Source organism: Artemia sp. Qi Xiang Cuo, chromosome 1 (genome assembly GCF_049724085.1).
Source record: "Artemia sp. Qi Xiang Cuo chromosome 1, ASM4972408v1, whole genome shotgun sequence".
Classification (NCBI taxonomy): domain Eukaryota; kingdom Metazoa; phylum Arthropoda; class Branchiopoda; order Anostraca; family Artemiidae; genus Artemia; species Artemia sp. Qi Xiang Cuo.
Window position 1 is genome coordinate 57,437,303 of NC_142794.1, and position 20,018 is coordinate 57,457,320.

The 20,018-nt window shown below is 36.2% G+C and overlaps 1 protein-coding gene across 1 annotated transcript in view; it reads right to left on the reverse strand.

Annotated features, from left to right (window-relative positions):
* Positions 1-12,278: 12,278 nt before the first annotated feature.
* Positions 12,279-20,018, reverse strand: part of LOC148956514 (metabotropic glutamate receptor 3-like) — a 222,882-nt gene continuing 215,142 nt past the window's right edge. Inside the window, exon 15 of the mRNA XM_089108444.1 lies at positions 12,279-12,599. Within this exon, the coding sequence (XP_088964570.1) occupies positions 12,409-12,599 (191 nt within the window). The 3' untranslated portion in view covers positions 12,279-12,408. The remainder of the gene's footprint in view (positions 12,600-20,018) is intronic.

Genomic DNA, 20,018 nt, shown 5'->3' on the forward strand with positions numbered 1-20,018 from the left:
CCCTTTTTACGACCAACCTTAATCAACAAAAAAAAAAAAAATACAACCAACCCATCAACAAAAAACCAAAAATAACCTTAATACCGACGTGCATGAGGGCACAACACTGAACAGAATCTTGAACCGTGTCTCCTACGGACGAGGAGGCCACCCACGGCGGGGCTGGTCCTTCCAGCTCAAGTGCGTATGCCCCTCGTCCCCCATTCACTTGAGCTCTTGACATAATTTTATGAGTCTCGAATGCATTCCGAGATCTAGGGCAGTGGAAGCGATGAATACCATCGGAAAACTTGTTATGCTCAGTAGAAGACTTAGTGTTTATACTTGTGCTAACCGAGCTTAGTTTGATTTACTGAAGCTCATTTGTCCAGTTTCTTAGGGTTGTCATTTGAGCTGTGATTATCGAGATGATTGCTGAAACGTACCAATAAATATCTGAGAAACTAGTTATTTTTTTAGTTGGTTGCTTTACTTAGCGCTTTTTACTAATAACTTGGCAGTAACAGTTTTTTCTGACTGTTGCTTTACAGTTTTCTCTTCAAATACTCAAAGGTCTGGGTTTGATACCAAGAAAGTTAGATTATAAGTACAATCGGGAAAAAGGGATCTGTGTTTCTTCCGGATTCTATCGTGTCAAAGCAGCAGATTCCTTTTTTTTAGTACAATTAAGAATCCGAGATCCAACGGTGCGTCTTGGCACAGCCACTAAACAGAAAAGCAGGTATGATAAAAGGGAAAGGGACGTGTGAAGACGTGATAAAAGGCAACTTTTACCGCTGGCCAAGCCATATTGAATAGGGCTGCGAAGCGTGACGTCAATTCTTGGGCGGAAAATTCAAATAACGATGAAGCGTGGATGCGTAGACACGTTTTTTCGGAACTTTGGCGAATTGTTTTGGCCTAAAATATTTGTCGTAGATCCTACTAATCCACCAGAACGTTTTCACGTCGAAATAATACTAGGAATATTGACAATCAGTTGCTAGTTACAACTAGAAACCACGTTTCACGGTACTTTGAATTTCGCACCTTGCTTTTCACGTCATCACCGCGCAGCCCTATGTTGTATAACTTAAAAACCGTGTTCCGGGATTTTTTTTTAAATTTCGGGATTTTTTTTAAAGAAAAATCGGAATTTTATTTTTGAGCTGCTGGCAGCACTGTATGTGTAATAGGAAAAAGTGACACCATCAGTGCCATCGTAGGGTTACCTAGTTTTTGCATGGATATCAACAACTTGCAGTCCTCCGTTCTTCTTCTTTAGGTACATATCAGTTGTTTTCAGTCTTGGGGGTTCTATTCCTTGCCAAATAAACCCGTAAATGATTTTTTCCAAGTTTTAAAAGATCGCTTTTGAAGGTGCTGAAATATTCGACAGATACCAAATAACAGGCAAGCTGTATATATTTATATATTGCGCCCTGTGGAATATTTTATAATTTTCCTTCCCTGTCCATTTTTAATGCCTCCGGCATGCCTCCGGAGGCATGCCTCCAGGTGTCCCTCAAAATGCCCAGTTGTTAACCCCTCGCAAGTAGGTCCGATGCATTAGACTCCTGAGGAAGATGATTCTAGATAGACGGGTAGAGGGTGAATCCCCTCTCTCTTTTCTTGTAGTCTGACTCTTTTTTTGAAAACTTGGGTGTTGTAGGTTTTAACGTTAGAGTTGCTTTTCATTACGTGTTAGTACTTGATTTTTTTTTTTAAATTGGTAGAAACCCTGCTCCTGAGGAAGATGATTCTAGATAGACGGGTAGAGGGTGAATGAGGAGCTTTTCGGCTAATCTTTCCTAGTCGTTTACTACTTCAGGTATTTGGAAACATACTAGGTGAATACTTATTTCCTTTTGCCCTGGCAAGAGGAGAAGGAGCTATTTAGAGAGAGGCGCCTGGATTTAATTATAGATTTAAATGTGGAATTATAGATAAAATCAAGTTTTGTCTAGAACCTATCCTAAAACCCTCTTATTGAACCTAAAGAGTCGTGCTAGGTAATTTCTAAGAGCTACAGCACAAAGTGAGGAGCCCTATTTTGCAACAATTCTTCTCAGGACTTAACGTCATACATAGAAGGGTAATTGAACTGTATGGAAAAATAGTTTTTGAGCCAGGAATTGCTCACACTTTTCTAGCACAAGAAGAAAATTCGCACTTCCCTCCACTCTTGTCAAAATGGGATACTATTTTCTCTCCGTTTATTTACAGTAGAAACACATATAATATAAATCAAAATATTGAACTTCAGATATTTACAGTCAACAAGATCTACTAAGAACGAACTGCAAAGACGCAATTATACGTATAGAAAAACACATGGTGTAGAAAATAAGAAAGAAAGAAATCATTCAGACCAGTAAACAATATCCTTAAAATAAATGGAAACAAAAACATAGTTAGTTCTCTCACAGTAACTATTCCTCAAGGATATACGTACTTTCTAGTCACTCTTATAACATGAGAACGAATATGAATAGGGTAGTACGATCACTTCCAAACTATAAATTAAAACTATAAATTAAAGAATAATTAAAACTATAAATTAAAATAAATCCTACGTTACATACAACAAAGTAGTTTTACATCAAACATACATTGATCTCTGTTGAAACTGCGAATGAACATTTAAATAATTCCACCAGCTGCTCAATCCAAGCTGTACGTAAAATATTATTACGCAAAAGAAGTGAATATAATGTCTGCATTACCTGTACTGCCTTCTTTAAGATTAAAGAAATATGAAAAAAGCTAGAAGCAACATTAAAACTTAAAACGAATAGAAATTATTCCATATTTGAGGGGGGGACGCCCTTTCATCAACTCTTCGCTTGTTACGCAAAAGTTTTTTTATGGCATTAAAAAAGCTTCTTATTCCAATTCAACAGCGCTTGTGTTTCAGGAGCCGTTCTTAAAGAACTGGGTGTAAAAAGCCAAACTTTAGTGTAAAGAAGCAAAGAATTGAGGAGGTGACAGTCCCCCTCATGCATGGAATAATTTCTTTTAGTTTTAAGTTTTTATGTTGGTCATTAGGCTACTTTTACTTGCAATAAACTTGTGTTTCACTTGAATCACACTTGTCATCCCCACCCCCAAGAAATGTCCTGGAGAGACTCATGATGCAATGCCTGACCTTTCCAGCATCTGACCTTTCCCGCCTAGATAAATGTAATATTTTATGCTATACAGAAAAAAATTGTTGTAATAGAAGGGGCCATGTTACTCTCCCATCTTGCACCAATAATAAAGGCGTAGACTTAAAATTTCCCGAGAATCAAGGTTTCTACCCCCCCCCTCCCAAAACGCATTCTATATTTATTTCAAACCTCGAGGAGAGTTAGTATATTTGGGTATTAAAATTGGTTCTTTGAGGCATCTGACCCCCCCTCCCCATACACCTACAAAATGACTCATCACCCTCCTTCATAACAGCTTACACGCACTTACATAACACTGTTTGTAATTTTATGAAATATGAATCAAATCCTTTTTTTTTAAAGAAGCTTGAAAATAAATATCAGAAACATCTTTCTGTAAGAAGAAGGGAGATATTGCCCTGCATCCATCTTATTCAGGCTTAGATGAGAAATTAACTCGAATCCCCAACCTGCTATACCTCTTTCTATATTTATCTTGAAAATCATAAGAGTTAGACGATTTGGGCATTGAAATAAGCTTCTTTAGGAACTTACCCTCTCCCCAGCCCTAACAATGACCCAACACACTTCTTCACAATATAGGTGATGAATCAACTTAGTTAAGTCACACATTAAGATAAATATCCATATTAACCATTTATCTTATAGTGACTACGTGAAATATCAGGAATGAATGTTTTGCCGTGTGGTATTACTTCTTTTGCAACTGGGAAGCTCAAAACATAATTTTTGACACTTTTAAATCGATTTAGCTTTCTCAGAATTTTCTGTCGAAAGCAACTTAGTTCTCTTTAGGGCAAAATCGTAGTTTGGTGCCGCAAAATGCCCTTTTTCCATGGCAGAGTCCTTTTGTTCACTAATAGGGAACCTTAGTTTTTATTTTTCATTTAAATGAGCCCTCTCCCGATCTTCTAGGACCAGTGGTTCAATGCGATACCCCCTGGAATAAAAACACAAATCGGTGATTTTTCCTCTGGGAAACAAAATGCAAAAGTCCACTTTTTCCTAGATAGGAGCTTGAAACCTTTACCATAGGATTTCCTGATAGGAAGAAAATATTACTGTTAATTTCATTAAAATAACTTAACTTTTTGGGGATGCTTCTCCCCTTTTTCAAAAATCAGGCAAACTTTGTCAGGATCGTAGTTTTCTATGGGTAACGTTAAGCTTAATTATTCTTATATATTTGGAACCAACATGAAAAGTCTATTCTTTTGATGTATTAATTGTCACAAAAATTTCTTTTTTTTAGATTTCGGTTACTATTCTTCATTTTCATTGTTTTGCCTATATTTCCATGTCTGAATTTCAAAGCTTTGACTCAAGACCAAATTAGCAGAGATCTGTCCAAAGAAGAACTGAATCTTTTGAGCGCATATGATCTATTACGGATTGTCCAGGAGGACAATTGAAATATGTTAATAGCTGATTATATTCAATAAAGTTATGCCTATTCAAGTACTTTGACAAGCAAGGGGTCTGACATGTTTTAATCATTTGCCATTTTTGTGTTGTGGTATTTAAATGAGAATAGCTAAGGAGTGGCCTAATAACTTCTTAGTTATTCGGCCACATAAAGGAAAACAGAAATTTATATATATATTTTTTATTATTAAATGACCACTTTTATTACATGACGTGAAATATGTTCCCCCTAGAAAATAAGTTTGTAGGAAATAAGACCTGATATAAAGTCCTTCAGTCTACTTGAAACAACAGTGGTAATGGATCAACACTTTAGAGGGTGGAGCACAATCCAAAGTGGCAAAAACAAATTTGTAAAAGACAAAAATTAGAGTAACTGCATACTGTTTATTTTCATTTTTAAGAATAATTCAAAAATAGTCTAAAAATTATTGTTATTGTGTAATAGCTGTTGTTGCAGCTCTTAGCAGTGTCATTTCTAGCATTCGGCTCTATTTGTTTCTTTTTAAATTTGTGTTTTTTTTTCGTAGTAATTACTTTGTTTTAATATTACTAGTTCTGATCAGCATTTATGAGAAGCAAATTGAGAACACCGATGACACAAAAGAGTGGAATTAGTGCCCGTGGATGACACAAAATCCAAAAATTACTTTTTGTTTGTGCATTAAAGTACTGATGGGTTTTCATTTTTCATACACGCAGTCAATACAAAATGTGTCATTATTCTAGGCTGTTTATCCAATAGAACTAACGGTTAAAGGGTATCACATAATTGCGCACAAGATGAGCCAGGAATAGAGCCAGCAAAATCTTGCGTGGGGAGGGAGTTTCCAAAGGCCTCAAAAAACTGGCGAAGGCCCAAATTTCAAAATTTTCCATGAGAGGTAATCCAGATGGATTAGATGAAATTATTCTGAATATGAGGGATGGGTATAGGCATCTACCCCCCTCCCCCTAAAAATATCCCTTGGAAAACTTACCCTGCGGAAAATTCCCCCCTCCCTCGGAAAATACCTCCCATAAAATCCCTTCAGAAAACTTACCCTCGGATTATCCTGCCCCCCCCGCAGTCCTATAGCGTTGCCTATAGTTAAGAGCCGTAAGGGTTCAATGTATTAATATATTATTTATTTACTTTTCCCCAGAGACACTTCAGATGGATGGAGTCATGGCATAAACTTCGAAGGGAGCTCATTCGATTGCAAATTAAAAGTTCTAGTATTCTTTTTAAGAGTCAAAAGTAATTGGAGGGCAAAAAACCACCCATCACACTCTTTTTTCCTCAAAGGCATCGGATCAAAATTTCGAGATAATCTTTTTGTTCGAAATAGTTCAAAGGTCAAATTACAATACCCCCGGGTTTGACAACCCCCCTTACAACCTCCAGGGCAAGAGATGTAAGCTATGAAAGTTGCCCATTGTTAAGATTTCTGGTCTGTGCTGTTATTATGAAAGTAAAGTGCAACATTTAAACCCAAAATGAGCAGAATTTATTCTTTATAGTAGGGGGACTGTCCCTTTCTCATCCCCACCTCCGCCTCAAGGTCGTAAGAACATTGGAGGATGCTGCTCATTCGATCAGAAATTGAGAATTCTAGTTCTTTTTTTGTAATTCGAAAGTGATTGGAGACCAACCAACCCTTTTCTAAAACTGTTTTTGATATTGGTCCTTTCGTTACCCCTTAGGACATCTGATCGACATTTTAAGGTATCTATTTGTATTTCATTTTTGGCTGCTAAGTTTTACGCATGGGGAATTTTCCAAGGGGGGATTACTGCGCGGATTTTCAGAAGAGGGAAATTTTCTGGGAAGATTTTCAGCGGGGAGGGTTTTCCGTGGGATATTTTTCCTGGTGGAGAATTCTCCACGGGTATATTCCGGAGGAGGTAAACTTTAGATCCCCATTTCCCCTCCTCTTAAACCTCTAGTTCTTTACGCTGTGGTTTCAATGGTTTCCCTAATGCTTCAAGAATGAATGCTCGAACACAAGGACAGTAAAAGTGGAAGTAATTTTTCAAACTGTAAAGAATGGAAGGGTTAATTGATGCGCATTAGGTTTTAACTATAACATTTTCGGTTCGCATTTTATGAAAGATAACTGGTAAGTATAATACTAGCAACTACCAGCTGATTATATATGTCACACTTAAAAATGATCTCAGTACAGCACAAACAAAGATTAGTGCACGGGATAAGGGTTGAGGGGGGCCAATATGCAGAGTAATTTCTATTCGTTCCAAGTTTCAACTTCTCTTTCTCTTTTGGCCTCATTTGTAAAAAGTCTTTTTTTTTAATTTAGTGTTTGGTTGAAGACGGCTTCCAATGAACTGCTTGTTTTTATCCTTTTCTGAATTCCCTAATCAGTTACTAGGATTAACTTGGTAAAATTTTTTATTTTTATCATGCTGGAAGTCTGTTTGAGAATTCCAACGCACTGGTACCGCGTGGTATACTATGTAGAAAATGCTGTTTCCATTGCTTCTTTTTGCGGTGTCATTCGTAAGCATCTTTCGACATAAGGACCTTACTATAGGATTGATTAAGGAAGACATCTTTACTTTATTGAACTAGGAGGGTTTAGGAGAGCCCCTCCCCTCCTCGGTATCACTTGTATTGTAAAGTTTGGAACATAATTTTGGTTGGACCATTTTGTTGGATTTTACCAAAAGAAATTTTGATATTTACAACCAATTGCCAACTTGCCGCTTTACGATGCTCATTTGTCTTTTATTTTATTTTTATTTTTTTACTTTTGTAACCATTTCTTTTTTTTTGCTTTACGCTTTACGATGCCAACTTGCCGCCTTACGATGCTGGTTTGTGTTTTATCTCTTATGTTTTTTTTACCTTTATTTTAAGGATTTTTATCTTTTTTTTAGGATTTTTATCTTTTTTTCAGGATTTTTATCTTTTTTTTTACTTTTGTAACTATTTCCTTTTTTTTTGCTTGACATATTCATGTGCTTGTAATTGAAAACTGCCCGAAAGTAGGACAAATAAGATGAAAAGCAAGTGTTTTCTGTTTCCCTCCTCAAAAAAAGAAAAATAATAATACTCCCCCTCCTTTTACGGAAGTAAAATATTTAAGCCTAAACGGGTTTCGGGATCCATGGGTATCGAACACACAGGGAATATTTTGCTACCCTGCTTCACATATTTCATAAGGTAGCATAAGCAAGACATGTATTATGAACATATAACACGAGTTCATATTAACGTATTACGAACATATCTTAATGGTGTATATACTAGGCTAGTAAAAATTCCTTATATGAAATTATACTTATATATCCAGATCTACCTTTCCGAGTATCTCTACTTTCCAGGCCTTGAAAGTAAACCATAGTTATCCAAAAGTAAACTGCATATAAATTCATTTTTAAATCGTCATCATCAACATATCATATAAAGGAGTACATTCAATTTCAAACAAAAGTCGCAACCTAGCGATGAATCTGGATTAGAACTAAGCAGCTTAGAATCACTGAGTTCCACAGGAATATTTCACCACTAGAAACCGCGCGTAGAGCTTATTACGTCGACAATTGTGGCATTCTCGTATATGATTTCTTTTCAAGTGTCTCCGTGTTGTCCACGAAATGAAAATTAGCAATTAAAAGACGCCAACATAGATCATTTACATAAGGATGTAATGTAAACCCTGAGTGATATTTTTATGCCGAACACACCAAACCTATTATATAGTCACAAGAAATTGACATAGTGTATTCTGCAATTGATACCAGTTTTATAGAAGTCAGGTTAATTTAAGTCTTCATTTAGGCAGGGCCGTATCCAGGCTTTCTGCTCAGGTAGAGAAGGCTAGCAAAAGAACGATTGTTCGGATAGGTGGGTACCAAAAGTATTTTTTTTTCGGGAGGAGGTGGTACCAAAAGAATTTTTGCTCAGGGAGGATAAGGGTTTTTACCTACCTTTTTCATATAAAATTACAATTTGAAGAAATTTTTGTTGTTTTTTAGGCGAATAGTCTCTTTGCTTGCATTTTGATAAACAATTTACAAGTCAGAGAAAAATTTCAGGGGGATCAAGCCCTTCCCCGCCCTTGAATACAGTCCTGCATTTAAACAACATTCTCAAATACACAATTTCATTGATTATTTAAAAAATAAGCGAGCTTCATTTAAGATAGAAAATAGTTAGATCACATGAGTTGATAATCCAGTTTATTCTCGTGTTATGCACTGTGTTAGTTCAAGTAGGCTTACAATGGACGTAGAACTTGAGCTACAGACAAGAAAACCAAAGAGACACAGGGTTAGGAGTCAGAGGCAAGGGAGGCAGTTTAGGTATGCCGAATAAATTAATAATAGTTTCCACATGTCTGCATAATTTCTGTAAAAAAAGGTTCTTTTGAAACACTGTAAAGAGTACATTTCGTCCAAAAGGTGCATTTTCAAAATAATATTTATTTTTTATCAACAGACAGAAACTTAAGAATTAAACTGACTATTATAGCAAAATATCTGTATTTTAGTATAGTTTCTAATTTACTCTGATCTTTAGAGAGATGTGCAGCACTGTAGTATAACTCAAACAAAATACTGAAATTCTGTATTTAATCGGTTTTTTTTCAATGTTTACATAAAATATATGCAGTTTACAAAATAATTTGTTGTTTTTTTTTTAATTCGAGCTTAAATTTTCTTAAATTTACAAAATATAATTATTTTTAATTCACCAAATTTATCAAATGCTTACTTAAGATCTGCAAATAAAAATGCATGAAATTAATTTGCCTCGACAGTACGTTTAAAATTTGATCTATCCTAAATTTCCTTTATTAGGTCAATAGGGAAGCGGGATGTATAGTGACAAAGCAGCGGCTTATAAATATCCCCGTGATGGAAGTAAATTGACCCTTAGAAAAAATCTAAGATTCCTAGAAGGCACCACTTCCTGCACATTGCTTCCACAAACCTATTTTTTAGTCCTATCAGAGTGAATACTGATCCAAAGCCTTGGACGACAAATTAGAAAGTGTTTATTATGAATATTGGGTCGAGATGGCCCCAAAACCAGTACAAGAGAATTGACCTTCGGACTTCATCAAAATCTTAATATATTAACAACTTTTTCCATAGTATTGTATGTTTACCCTATCGTTCTCCAGGTTTCTTTTTTAAGCCCCCAAGACTTCGGAAGAGGTTGATTTATACTTGGAAACGTCATTTTGAAGGTTGTTCTTGTGTTTACAGATCAGCTCTATTGAATTCGTTTGCTTTTTCTTTTTTGTCGTATTTATTTAAAGAGAAAATTTGGTGGATATGTGATAACCATTTCAAACATTTAGTGGTAACGAACTGAAAGTAAGGAGCGACTCAGCCCAATAGTAACCAAAACTAAATAAAAAAGGAATCCTTATAGCAGTTAAGACATCAAAAGCTTTTTATGCTGATTCCAAAAATATAAAATTCATTAAATTTAATATTACCCACGAAACGCTCCGAACCTGAGAAAACTCGCCTGAATTTTGAGAATTGGGACGAACACCCCCAAAAATTCAAGCAATCTTAAAGAACATCACACCATAAGATTCAGCATACAATGGAACCTTACTGTAATGCTTTGAAACTCACGAGTTTCACGAAATTCACAATGGGAAGAAAATACATCACGGATTCGTGATTATTTTTTATTTCTTTTTTCTTCATCGGTGATCATATCAAACCAATGGTCCTAGAAGATTAGGATAGGGCTCACTTGACGGAAATTAAAAGTTCTAGTGCCCTATCTAAACGATCAAAAATATTGAGGGTAACTAGCCATCCTGTCATGTCTCCTTTTCCATAGGGAAATCCGATGAAAATTTTGAGATAGCCTTTCGATGCAGCATAGTTGAAAGGTCCAATAACAATGCCTCTGGGGATGACATGCCCTCCCATATTTCCTGGGGAAAAGGATGTATGTTATTAAATTTGCGCATTGTTTTACATAATTTTTATTTGGAAATGTTTCAGGGGAATTATCAGCCGGGTGAAGATTTCTCAAGCGGAGAATTTTCAGTGGGGAGGAAATATCCCAAGAGGGCTTCTTCAGGGGGATTTTATATCGGTAGGGGGGAGTTTGTTATTTCAGAAAGTTGCTCGTTGTTTAAATATATCATTTGTTATTGGGAAATATAAAGACATCTTTCCAGGAGAAACTTTCCACGGGCGGGGGGAGGGTGCTCTCGGGGAAACATTTCCCGGTGAAAGGAGGGAAGAGACCCTATATGACCTGGGAAATACATAAATTAAAAAATAAATGAAATTAAAGACATTTTTTAAGTGGGAATTGTCCGAGAGGAAATTTTTAGCAAGGAGATGTCCGAGGAAATTTCCTGGGGATTTAAACGGGGTCAAATTTTGCATGAGATTAGCTCTCCGTGAGGTACTTTTGGTGGGGGAAGGTTTTTTTCCGGGAGGGGAGGTCAATTTCATGGCATGATATGAAAAACAATGAGAAATTAAATTTTAAAAAAGAAGTCTTGTCAACTGAAAGTCAGGAACAACATTAAAACTCAAGACGAACAGAAATTGTTCCGTATTTGAGGGGGCTTTCTTGTCTTTAGCCCTCACTCTTTAGGATAAGAGTTAACTCTTTGGTCCAATTCCTTAAGAACGACTCCTTAAACACAGGGGCCCTCTAATGAGAATAACAAGCTTATTTTAAAGTAGGCTACTTTAGCGTAATAGGTGAGCGGCTAGGGGGGGGGTATCCCTCCTCATATATGAAATAATTTCTGTTTCTTTCATGTTGATCCTTATTTTTAGTTGTACTTGTTTTCTTGTTTTTACTTGTTTAATTTGTTGACTTGTTGTTACTTCTTAAGTTGATGCAATTATTTAAATTTAGATGCAATGTTCGCATACTTGCCTAAAATCTGCCTTTGCTATTAGCGTAAAAAGTCTGACAGAAAAGAAATACGAAATTTTGAAAAATAATTAAGATTTTTGAAATAAATTTGATTGTTCAAAAATACAGACGTTCTATCAAAATTGACATATAAAAAGTGTTGAAGAAGCTACAAAGAACATAAACATTCTTTTATAGAAGGCAATAATGAGCATCAAGTTATAAAACTGTTGATAAATTCCTTATTAAGCTTGGTTCATAATGGATAACGTTAAGATTTTCTTCAAGGTAGTATATCTACATTCAGTGTTAAGCCCCTAAGAAATAGTCTCTATGGGAAAACATTCTGTAGCTCTAACCATCCGCTTGCCACTTTTCTGCAGACGTTTTTGTTACAGTTCAAACACGTTTAAGACAGACGATAGAAGCTGTGATATAAAGCTTAATATTTGACTGTTCGAAAATTTTTCATCAAGAATGTACAAAGACAGGGGAAGGGGATTCAGGCCCTCACCACCTCCCCTTTCAAGAAAGTAATGTCAACACTTTTTGTAGTATCACCTATAATCAAGGCCGTATCCAGGGGGCGGGGGATTTGGGGAATTTGAACGTCCCCCGAAATGTCTGTCCGACTCGTAAAAACATAACAAAAATAAATATAAACAATTTTTATGCGTTTTAAAGTATTTTTTTTACCCCTCCCCCCGAAAAATAACTTTTGTCCCCCCCCCAACCCCCAAAAAAATCCTGGATACGGCCCTGCCTTTAATATCTTAAATTCTCATGAAATTCAACAATTTCTGGTACTTTCTAGAATTTACCCCCTCCGGAAACAAATTCTCGTATACGTGTCTCACAAGCATTTAGGAAACAACATGATCTGATAAAAAGGAAACGGTTTTTGTGGGCAAAACTGTCTGAATTGTACTTGCAGCTTATGTATAATTTTTCGAAATTTCACAAGATCTATTGGTTTCAGTTCGTAACCTCATCTTCAAACTTCTCATTTAAATTTGATTGGAAGACTACTAAACTGGTTTCATCACTTTCTTTCGTTGGCTCACAGCTAACTGGGTCTCCTAATATGAAAGAAACTGTTCCAGCAGTGCGACTTACTGCCTGGTTGTCACTGCCATGTGAAGGGCTTGATTGAGTATCAACAAAAACTAAAAAAAGAAACATTGTAAATATTCTTCTTTTTCTGTTCTCTTAGCATCATCGAACCCTTTATGGACATGTTTGCTTCCTTAAGGATTAGCTGCTGAAACTTTAGCACACAAGTTATATAGTTATATTTGTAAGTATACATAAGTATACGTACACATTATGTATATATGTATACATAAGTATATATTCATATGTATACGTAGTAATTTTCTTAGGCCGCAGTTAACGAAAAAAGCACAAGTTTTTGCGACAATAGGCCTACAGTACGGTTAACATTTGACAAGAAGAGCAATCAAACGGTGCATGGTAACAGACTGGATATAAGGAATGACTCGTGGAAACATCCACCGAAAGTAAACAGGAGTTTTAATAACAAAGGATAAACCAAAAGAATTTATTTGAAGTTTAAACCTACCCACCAAAATTTTGTCAGCATGAGGATATTTGCCTAATTTTTTAAATCAACGTGAACCATCCCTATTAGAGGGAAAATGAAGCAGTCTTGATGAAAATTATATAAATAAAATCAGAGCATAAGAGAACCCTATTGCAGAGGTTTCAAGACCCTACCTGCAAAAATCCAAAATTTTCTTTTTTTCCGTGAAGGATTCTCGCAGATGCTTGTCGGATTGTTTGTTTCTTTAATTTATTTTTTTTAGGGATAATGGCACCGAACCAATAGCCTTTGAAAATCGGGAGAGGAATCATCTGACAGGAAGCCGAAAGCTCAAGTGCCCTTTTGAAATAGGGAAAGGGATTGAGCCACAGCAAAGTGGTATTTTCTTCCGTTTTGTGGCGCGAACAGCAATTTAGGTTTATAACTGGCTAAAGGATTATCGAGTTCAAACTCTGAGTAAGCTATGCATTATGCTTCCTAGTTTCACAGGCTGCAATGCCGTGAGATAACGTATTGGTTTCTATGGTGTGCGTGTAACTGAACCACCGTGTAACTGAGCCACCAGCAGTTAAACCTCTGTAAGTAAACCACCATATAACTGAACCGTCATGTAACTAAACTCCTGTGTAACTAAACCCCTGCATAACTGAACCCCCGTGAAACTGAAATCACGTGTCACTGAACCATAAGGGCCTTGAACTCCATTTGACGAGACCGTTGTGCAACAAAACCCCCGTGCAACTTAGCCCGATTTCACTGAACCCCCATGTAAATAAACCCCCTTGTAACTGAGCCTTTGTGGAACTGAACCACCGTGTGACTGAACCACCGTGCAACTAAACCACCGTGCAACTGAACCACCATACAGCTTAACTACCGTGCAATTGAACCACCGTGCAACTGAGCCACCGTGTAACTGAACCATCGTGAAACTGAACCACCGTGCAAATGAGCCCTCGTGTAACTGAACCATCGTACAACTGAACCACTGAAGTCAGATTTTCAGTTTTCTAAAAATATTAGGCAATATCATTGGGTAAAACACAAGTCAGAATTTTTAAATGTTCTGCCTTGTTGAAATTGTTTGTTTCTTAAATTCATGATATAAACGCCCCCTCCTCAACGCCTCGCTCTTTATGCTAAAGTTTGAATTTTTCACAAATCTTTTTTTTAAACAATAAAAAACTTTAGCGTAAAGAGCGAGGCGTTGAGGAGGGGACAGCCCCTTTCATATACGGAATATTTTCTGTTCGTTTTAAGTTTTAATGTCACTCCTTACTTTCAGTTAAAAAAAAACTTGTTTTTTTTTGTTAATTTCTGAACGTTTTTGAATTAATGCATCTTTGATTTTGGCTCACCGTACATGAATAATTAAAACAAAATTTGCATATTAATTTTCCTTTCTTTGGCTAATTGGCCTTCTCGAAATTTTGTTCTGACGTAACTTACGAATTAACTTACGTAACGAATTTCTATATTCGTGTTTTTATTACGTATATTAGGGAGTTCGATCCCTAGTCAATACCTCGGTCTTCTTACGCTAAAGTTCGAATTTTGTTCGAATCACAAGCCCCTGAATCTCACAAGCCGGTTAATTAGAATAGATAGCTCTTTTGAAAGTACTAAAAAACTTTAGTGTAAAGACCGAGGTATTGATTAGCGGGTGAACCCTTTTATATACGTTATAATTTCTGTTCGTTTTTTAATATTGCTTCTTATTTTCAGTTGGAAAAAACTTGTTTTTTTATTTAATTTCTGATCGTTTTTTAAATAATGTTGGGAAATCTGGCGCCTCCTTGATGGAAATATTCCTTCCCCCAAGGAAATATCCTCCATGCAAAGATCCTCCCCCGTAACCCTTACTCCGACCCCCACTAGAAAAAACTCCTCCTGAAAACGTCTATATACTTCCCAATAATCAATACTATATGTAAACAATGGGCAAAGTTTATAACTTGCAGCCCTTCGCCTGGGAACTGTGGGGGATTAAGTCCTTCTAAAAAATATATTTATTAGATTTTCGACTATGCTGAACAAAATGGCTATCTCAAAATTTTAATTGGGTGACTTCGGGGAAAAATGAGCATGGGAGAGGGCCAAGTTGTCCTCCAGTTTTTTCGGTCATTTAAAAAGGGCACTAGAACTTTTAATTTCCGTTCAAATGATTCCTCTTACGATATTCTAGGACTACTGGATCGATACGATCACCCCTTGGGAAATAAAAAAAAACAAAACAAAAACAAACAAATAAACACGCATCCGTGATCTTTCTTCTGACAAAAAATACAAAATTCCACATTCTATTCCACATTCCTCAAAATTCATTAACGTTCTATGGCTTTTAAGGGGTTTTCCCTTTTTTTCGAAGATAAGTCAAATTTTCTCAGGCGCATAACTTTTAATGGGTAAGACTAAACTTGATGAAACTTATATATTTAAAATTAGTTTAAAAGTTTGAGTTATTTGACATACCTATTGGCATCAAAATTCTGTTTTTTTGGAGTTTCGGTTACTATTGAGCCTGGTCGCTCCATACTTACAGTTCGTTACCACAAACTCTTTGAAAAAAAAACTTATATGTTAACAATAGGCAACTTCTATAACTTACAGCCCTTGCACCAGAGGCTGAGGGTTGTGAAACATATTTATTTAACTATGGCACAGTGACAAGGTTGTACCCAGGATTTTTTTTTCGGAAGGGGTTTTACTCAATTTTTTTTTTTTTGGGGGGGGGTTACACACAAAAAACTAAAAAACGCATACACAATTTGTTTATGTTCATTTTTGTTACGTTTTTACGGGTCAGATAAACATTTCGGGGGGGGGGGGGGTTCAAACCCTCTAGCCCCCCGGGATACGGCCTTGCATAGTTATTTAACCTTTGAATTATTTAAAATAAAATGACCGTCTCAAAATTTAGATGAGATGTATTTTAGAAAAAATTAGGGTGGGGTGGAAACCCTCCGATCACTTTTAAATCTGAAAAAGTGCACTGGAAATTTTTATTTCCAATCGAATGAGCCCCCTCCCCTCCAAAGTTCATACAAAAAAAATTCTACAAAGACCTTATGTGTTAGCAATGAGCAGCTAGCTTAACTTACATCCCTTGCCCCAGATGCTGCTGGTGGGGTTGTTAACCCCAAAGGCATGGTTATTTGACATTTAGACTATTTTGAACAAAATGTTTATTTTTATTTTGACCGGATTTATTTGGGGGGGGGGAATGTCGGTTAAGAGGGAAAGGTTGATTGTTCTCTGATTACCCTTGATTCTTCAAAATTGAACTTGAACTTTCAATTTCCAATCGAATGAGCCTCCTTCAAAGTTGTTACGACCATCCCTTTTATAAAAACCTTAAATTTTAACTATTGGTAACTTGCAATAACATACAGATTGCTGATACAGGTTTATCTGCAATTTTTTTTTGGAATAGCTTAGCGTATCAAGATGAAACTTTTGGGGCATCTACCTGCTACTACTGCTATTAATACTGCTGCTACTACTGTTGCTACTACTACTAATTCAACACTATTGTTACTACTACTGCTCGTACTACGACCTCTGCTACTATTAAACTAGTACTATTAAGGCTACGCTTATCAAGTTGAAAATTTGACAAAATTGGGTATTTGAGGGGTAACTTGAACTGAATCAAAAGTCACTATGTGCATGCAGATTTTCAAAATGGCGTATCTCACAAAAGGATTTGTGCATTAAGTTGGAACTTTCAGAGTGCTTAAAGGGAAAGTCAATTCACCAAAAGGATATATGTGCACGCTCAGGCCTGGATTTACCACTAGGTCCCTAGGCCCGCACCTAGTGGCGCATAATACACAAGTACCAAAATCCTTCCCCCTACGGAAAATACAAAAGTAAAAGTCAAACAAAATCTTCAAATTTGGAAAGCCTTATCTTCCACGGGGAGGTATTTTCCAGGGGGTTATTTACCGGGGAGGTATTTTCCGGGGGGGGGGAGTAAACGCCTAGAGCAGTTACAACAAAGCAATACAAGGGAAACGGTTTGTTCTTAGTTTCTTAATGAAATCTAGCAAACGAAATAGTCAATTTGTTAAAACAAACCTACATGTGCCTTAAAATGGTTAAAATAAATTTAATTAAATACAGGTCAAGAAAACTTTTTTGTGTTTGATAAATGGCATTAATCTTTTCGTTTGTTAATCTAGCAAAAGTACGTTGACTCTTTCACAATTTATTTCGTTTGATCTTTATTTTGTTTTGGGCTGATTATGCAGAGTGCCATTATTTGAAGTGTTTAAGGGTTTGACCTGTCTTTTAATTAAAATTTTGGAAATTATATCCTGTATAAATTCCTCTTCATCTCTATTTATATTAACTCCCCTTAGATAATTTTTCTAGCTTCTATTGTTTCCCTAAAATTTTGTAAAAGCCCAAAACTATTAGCAATAATATTTGTTAAGGCAAATAATAAGCTTTTGTCTCGTAGGTCAAACAAATGTTCCGCGACTGATGATTCAAAAGTTTTTGGTTTATTATTCAATTTTTTCGAAGAGTCTTGCGATTTTTATGATTTTGTAATCTATTTACTGAATATTGCTGTATTCTATCCACATAAGATTCTCCACAAGCAGAAGATATTCTTTGCACTCCGCTTTGCATATTTTTTGGCATTGCATCTTTAGTAAAGATCTTCTTGCTAGTTGGATTTAAAAGTAGTTTTTGTATATTTTTTTTATTTATATGCTTAATTCTTAGGACAATACTTTTAGTGCTTTTGTGGCACTAAAAGTACCGGATCAAGCTGCCGCGCTGCCCGGTTCACAGTCTGCTTTATTTGCACGAATTTCCGTTACAGAACAGGAGCTAGAGAAAACTAGGGAATCTGTAGTTACAGAGATAACTCGTCAGGTTTCTGCCAAGTATGGCTCGAGTGTGAAATCTGGTCTTAAAGATTCAGCTGAGACTATAATTAGCGAGTTATGTAAGTCTGTGTCACTAGAGTTCAACCCCATTTAAGAACCGTATCGAGCGTGAGTTGAAAATGTATAGAATGCAAACCCGTAATCTGGAGAATTGAATTGAAAAAATCGAAGTCAAGCTAGACGATATTGATCAAGAAAATATGTGAAAATCTTGTTTTCAACGGTCTGAAGCAAAATTCAGGAGTTGACCTTAAAACGACTATGCTCAGTGTCCTTTCGACACGGATGGGTGTTACTGGTATATCTTCTGGCAAATTATCAAGTGTTTTCCGGTTTAGAATGAATGGGCCTCATACCACCAGTGACAAAGTTGCCCCAGTTTTAGTGCGATTTGTTAGTAAAGAAGTTGCTCGAAAAGTGTTCTTACAGAAGTCTAAACTAGCTGGGTCTGGAATCTTTGTGTCTGAATCCCTTACAAAGCGACGTCGCGACCTGCTAAATGCCACAAGGGATCGCTTTGGTGTTAAAAATGTATGGACCAACCGGAGCAACATACTAGTGAAGCTGCCTGGTGAACCGTCTGCCCGGAACATAAGATCCCTTGCTGAATGCGTTTGAATTAGTATTTGTGTTGTTTTCTGTCGTTTTTTCTTCTCTGTACAGCTTTTGTTGCCCTTTTTCTTTCTCTTTCTTTTCCACGATTTTTTCATTCTTATTATTATTCGCATAAACTGTTTTGGTCTCCCGTTTATTTTATTCTTGCCTTTCCTTTTCTTTTGAGGGATCCGTTTTGTTTCGTTTTTGATTTTAGTCTTTCTATTATTATTTGAAAAAAATTGTCTTGGTCTCCTATTTTTTATTTCTTACTTTTTTCTTTTTTTTCATTTGGAGAGATATGTTATATGTTTATTTATTTATTTTCGTTGGTTCTTCACTTGATGATTTAATGAGCCAACCTTTTCGTCTAGAAGAGGTTTTATCGGCACCAATAGCAAGAGATGTTGAACCATGTATGAACCAAGTTAGATTTCAACCGTTAAAAAATAGTTCTTATGTCCAAAGATCGAAGTTAGACCCCGGGGAAGCCGATTCGTTGCGTTTATGTGCCTGGAATTGTCACCTCACTACTTGTTGTGAGGATATGCTGCAATTTCTTTCTAATTCTCAAGGAAAAATTAGTTTTGTTGGTATATGTAAAAGTTTTTTTTAGTCAGGAACACTCTCTCTCGTTGTATTCTTTTCCAGATTATAATTTGGAGGCTAAAAACCGGGTTTCACTTCACAGAGGGGGAATTGCGTGTTTTATTTAAAAGTCATTGACATACAAAGTAAGAAATGATATTGATGTTTGGATAGAGGGTAAGTTTGAAAGTTTTAGTATAGATTTAAATTTGGGTAGTAGTAAATTTTTGATTAGTATTGTGTATAAGCCACCGAACGCAAGCTGGGAAGATTTTGAGCGTAGGTTTGATCAACTTACGCGTGCGGTGTCTCGGACAGGTTTAGATTTTATTTGTATGGGTGATTTTAACTTTGATCTGCTATCGTTGAATGGAGTGAATCTTGATTTTTTTAATTTGATGGTTGCTAAGGATCTTTTCCCCTAGCTAATATTCCAACACGGGTTACAAGTCATTCAGCTACTCTCATTGACAATATTTCTGTTGGTTCGAAGTATCTGGACCGTAGTTATGCTGATGTGGTTCTGTACCCTTGTTCTGACCATTTTCCAGTTCTCGAAACGGTACCTTGTGTCCGCACAAAAAGAAATGAAAGAAAAAAAAATGTAAGACTCGGTCGCTAAAAAAAGAGAATTTACAGAGGTTTGGTGATGAGTTAAGCAGCACTGATCTTAGCGAGGTGTTGGAGATAAAAGATGACGCTTCTGGGACATTTGATTGCATGATGGGGATGATACAGCCAATTTATGCCCACTTACTGCCCAGTTAAATTTGTGAAACTACATAAGGATCAACCCAGGAACCCTTGGATGACTACAGAAATTCTTTAAGCGTCAGATTTAAGAAATCAAGTGTATGCAGATTATTTAAATAGTAAGTGTGTCAAGAAATTGGAAGAGTTTAAAATAATACGCAATAAAGTGAAGTCAATGAGAAGGA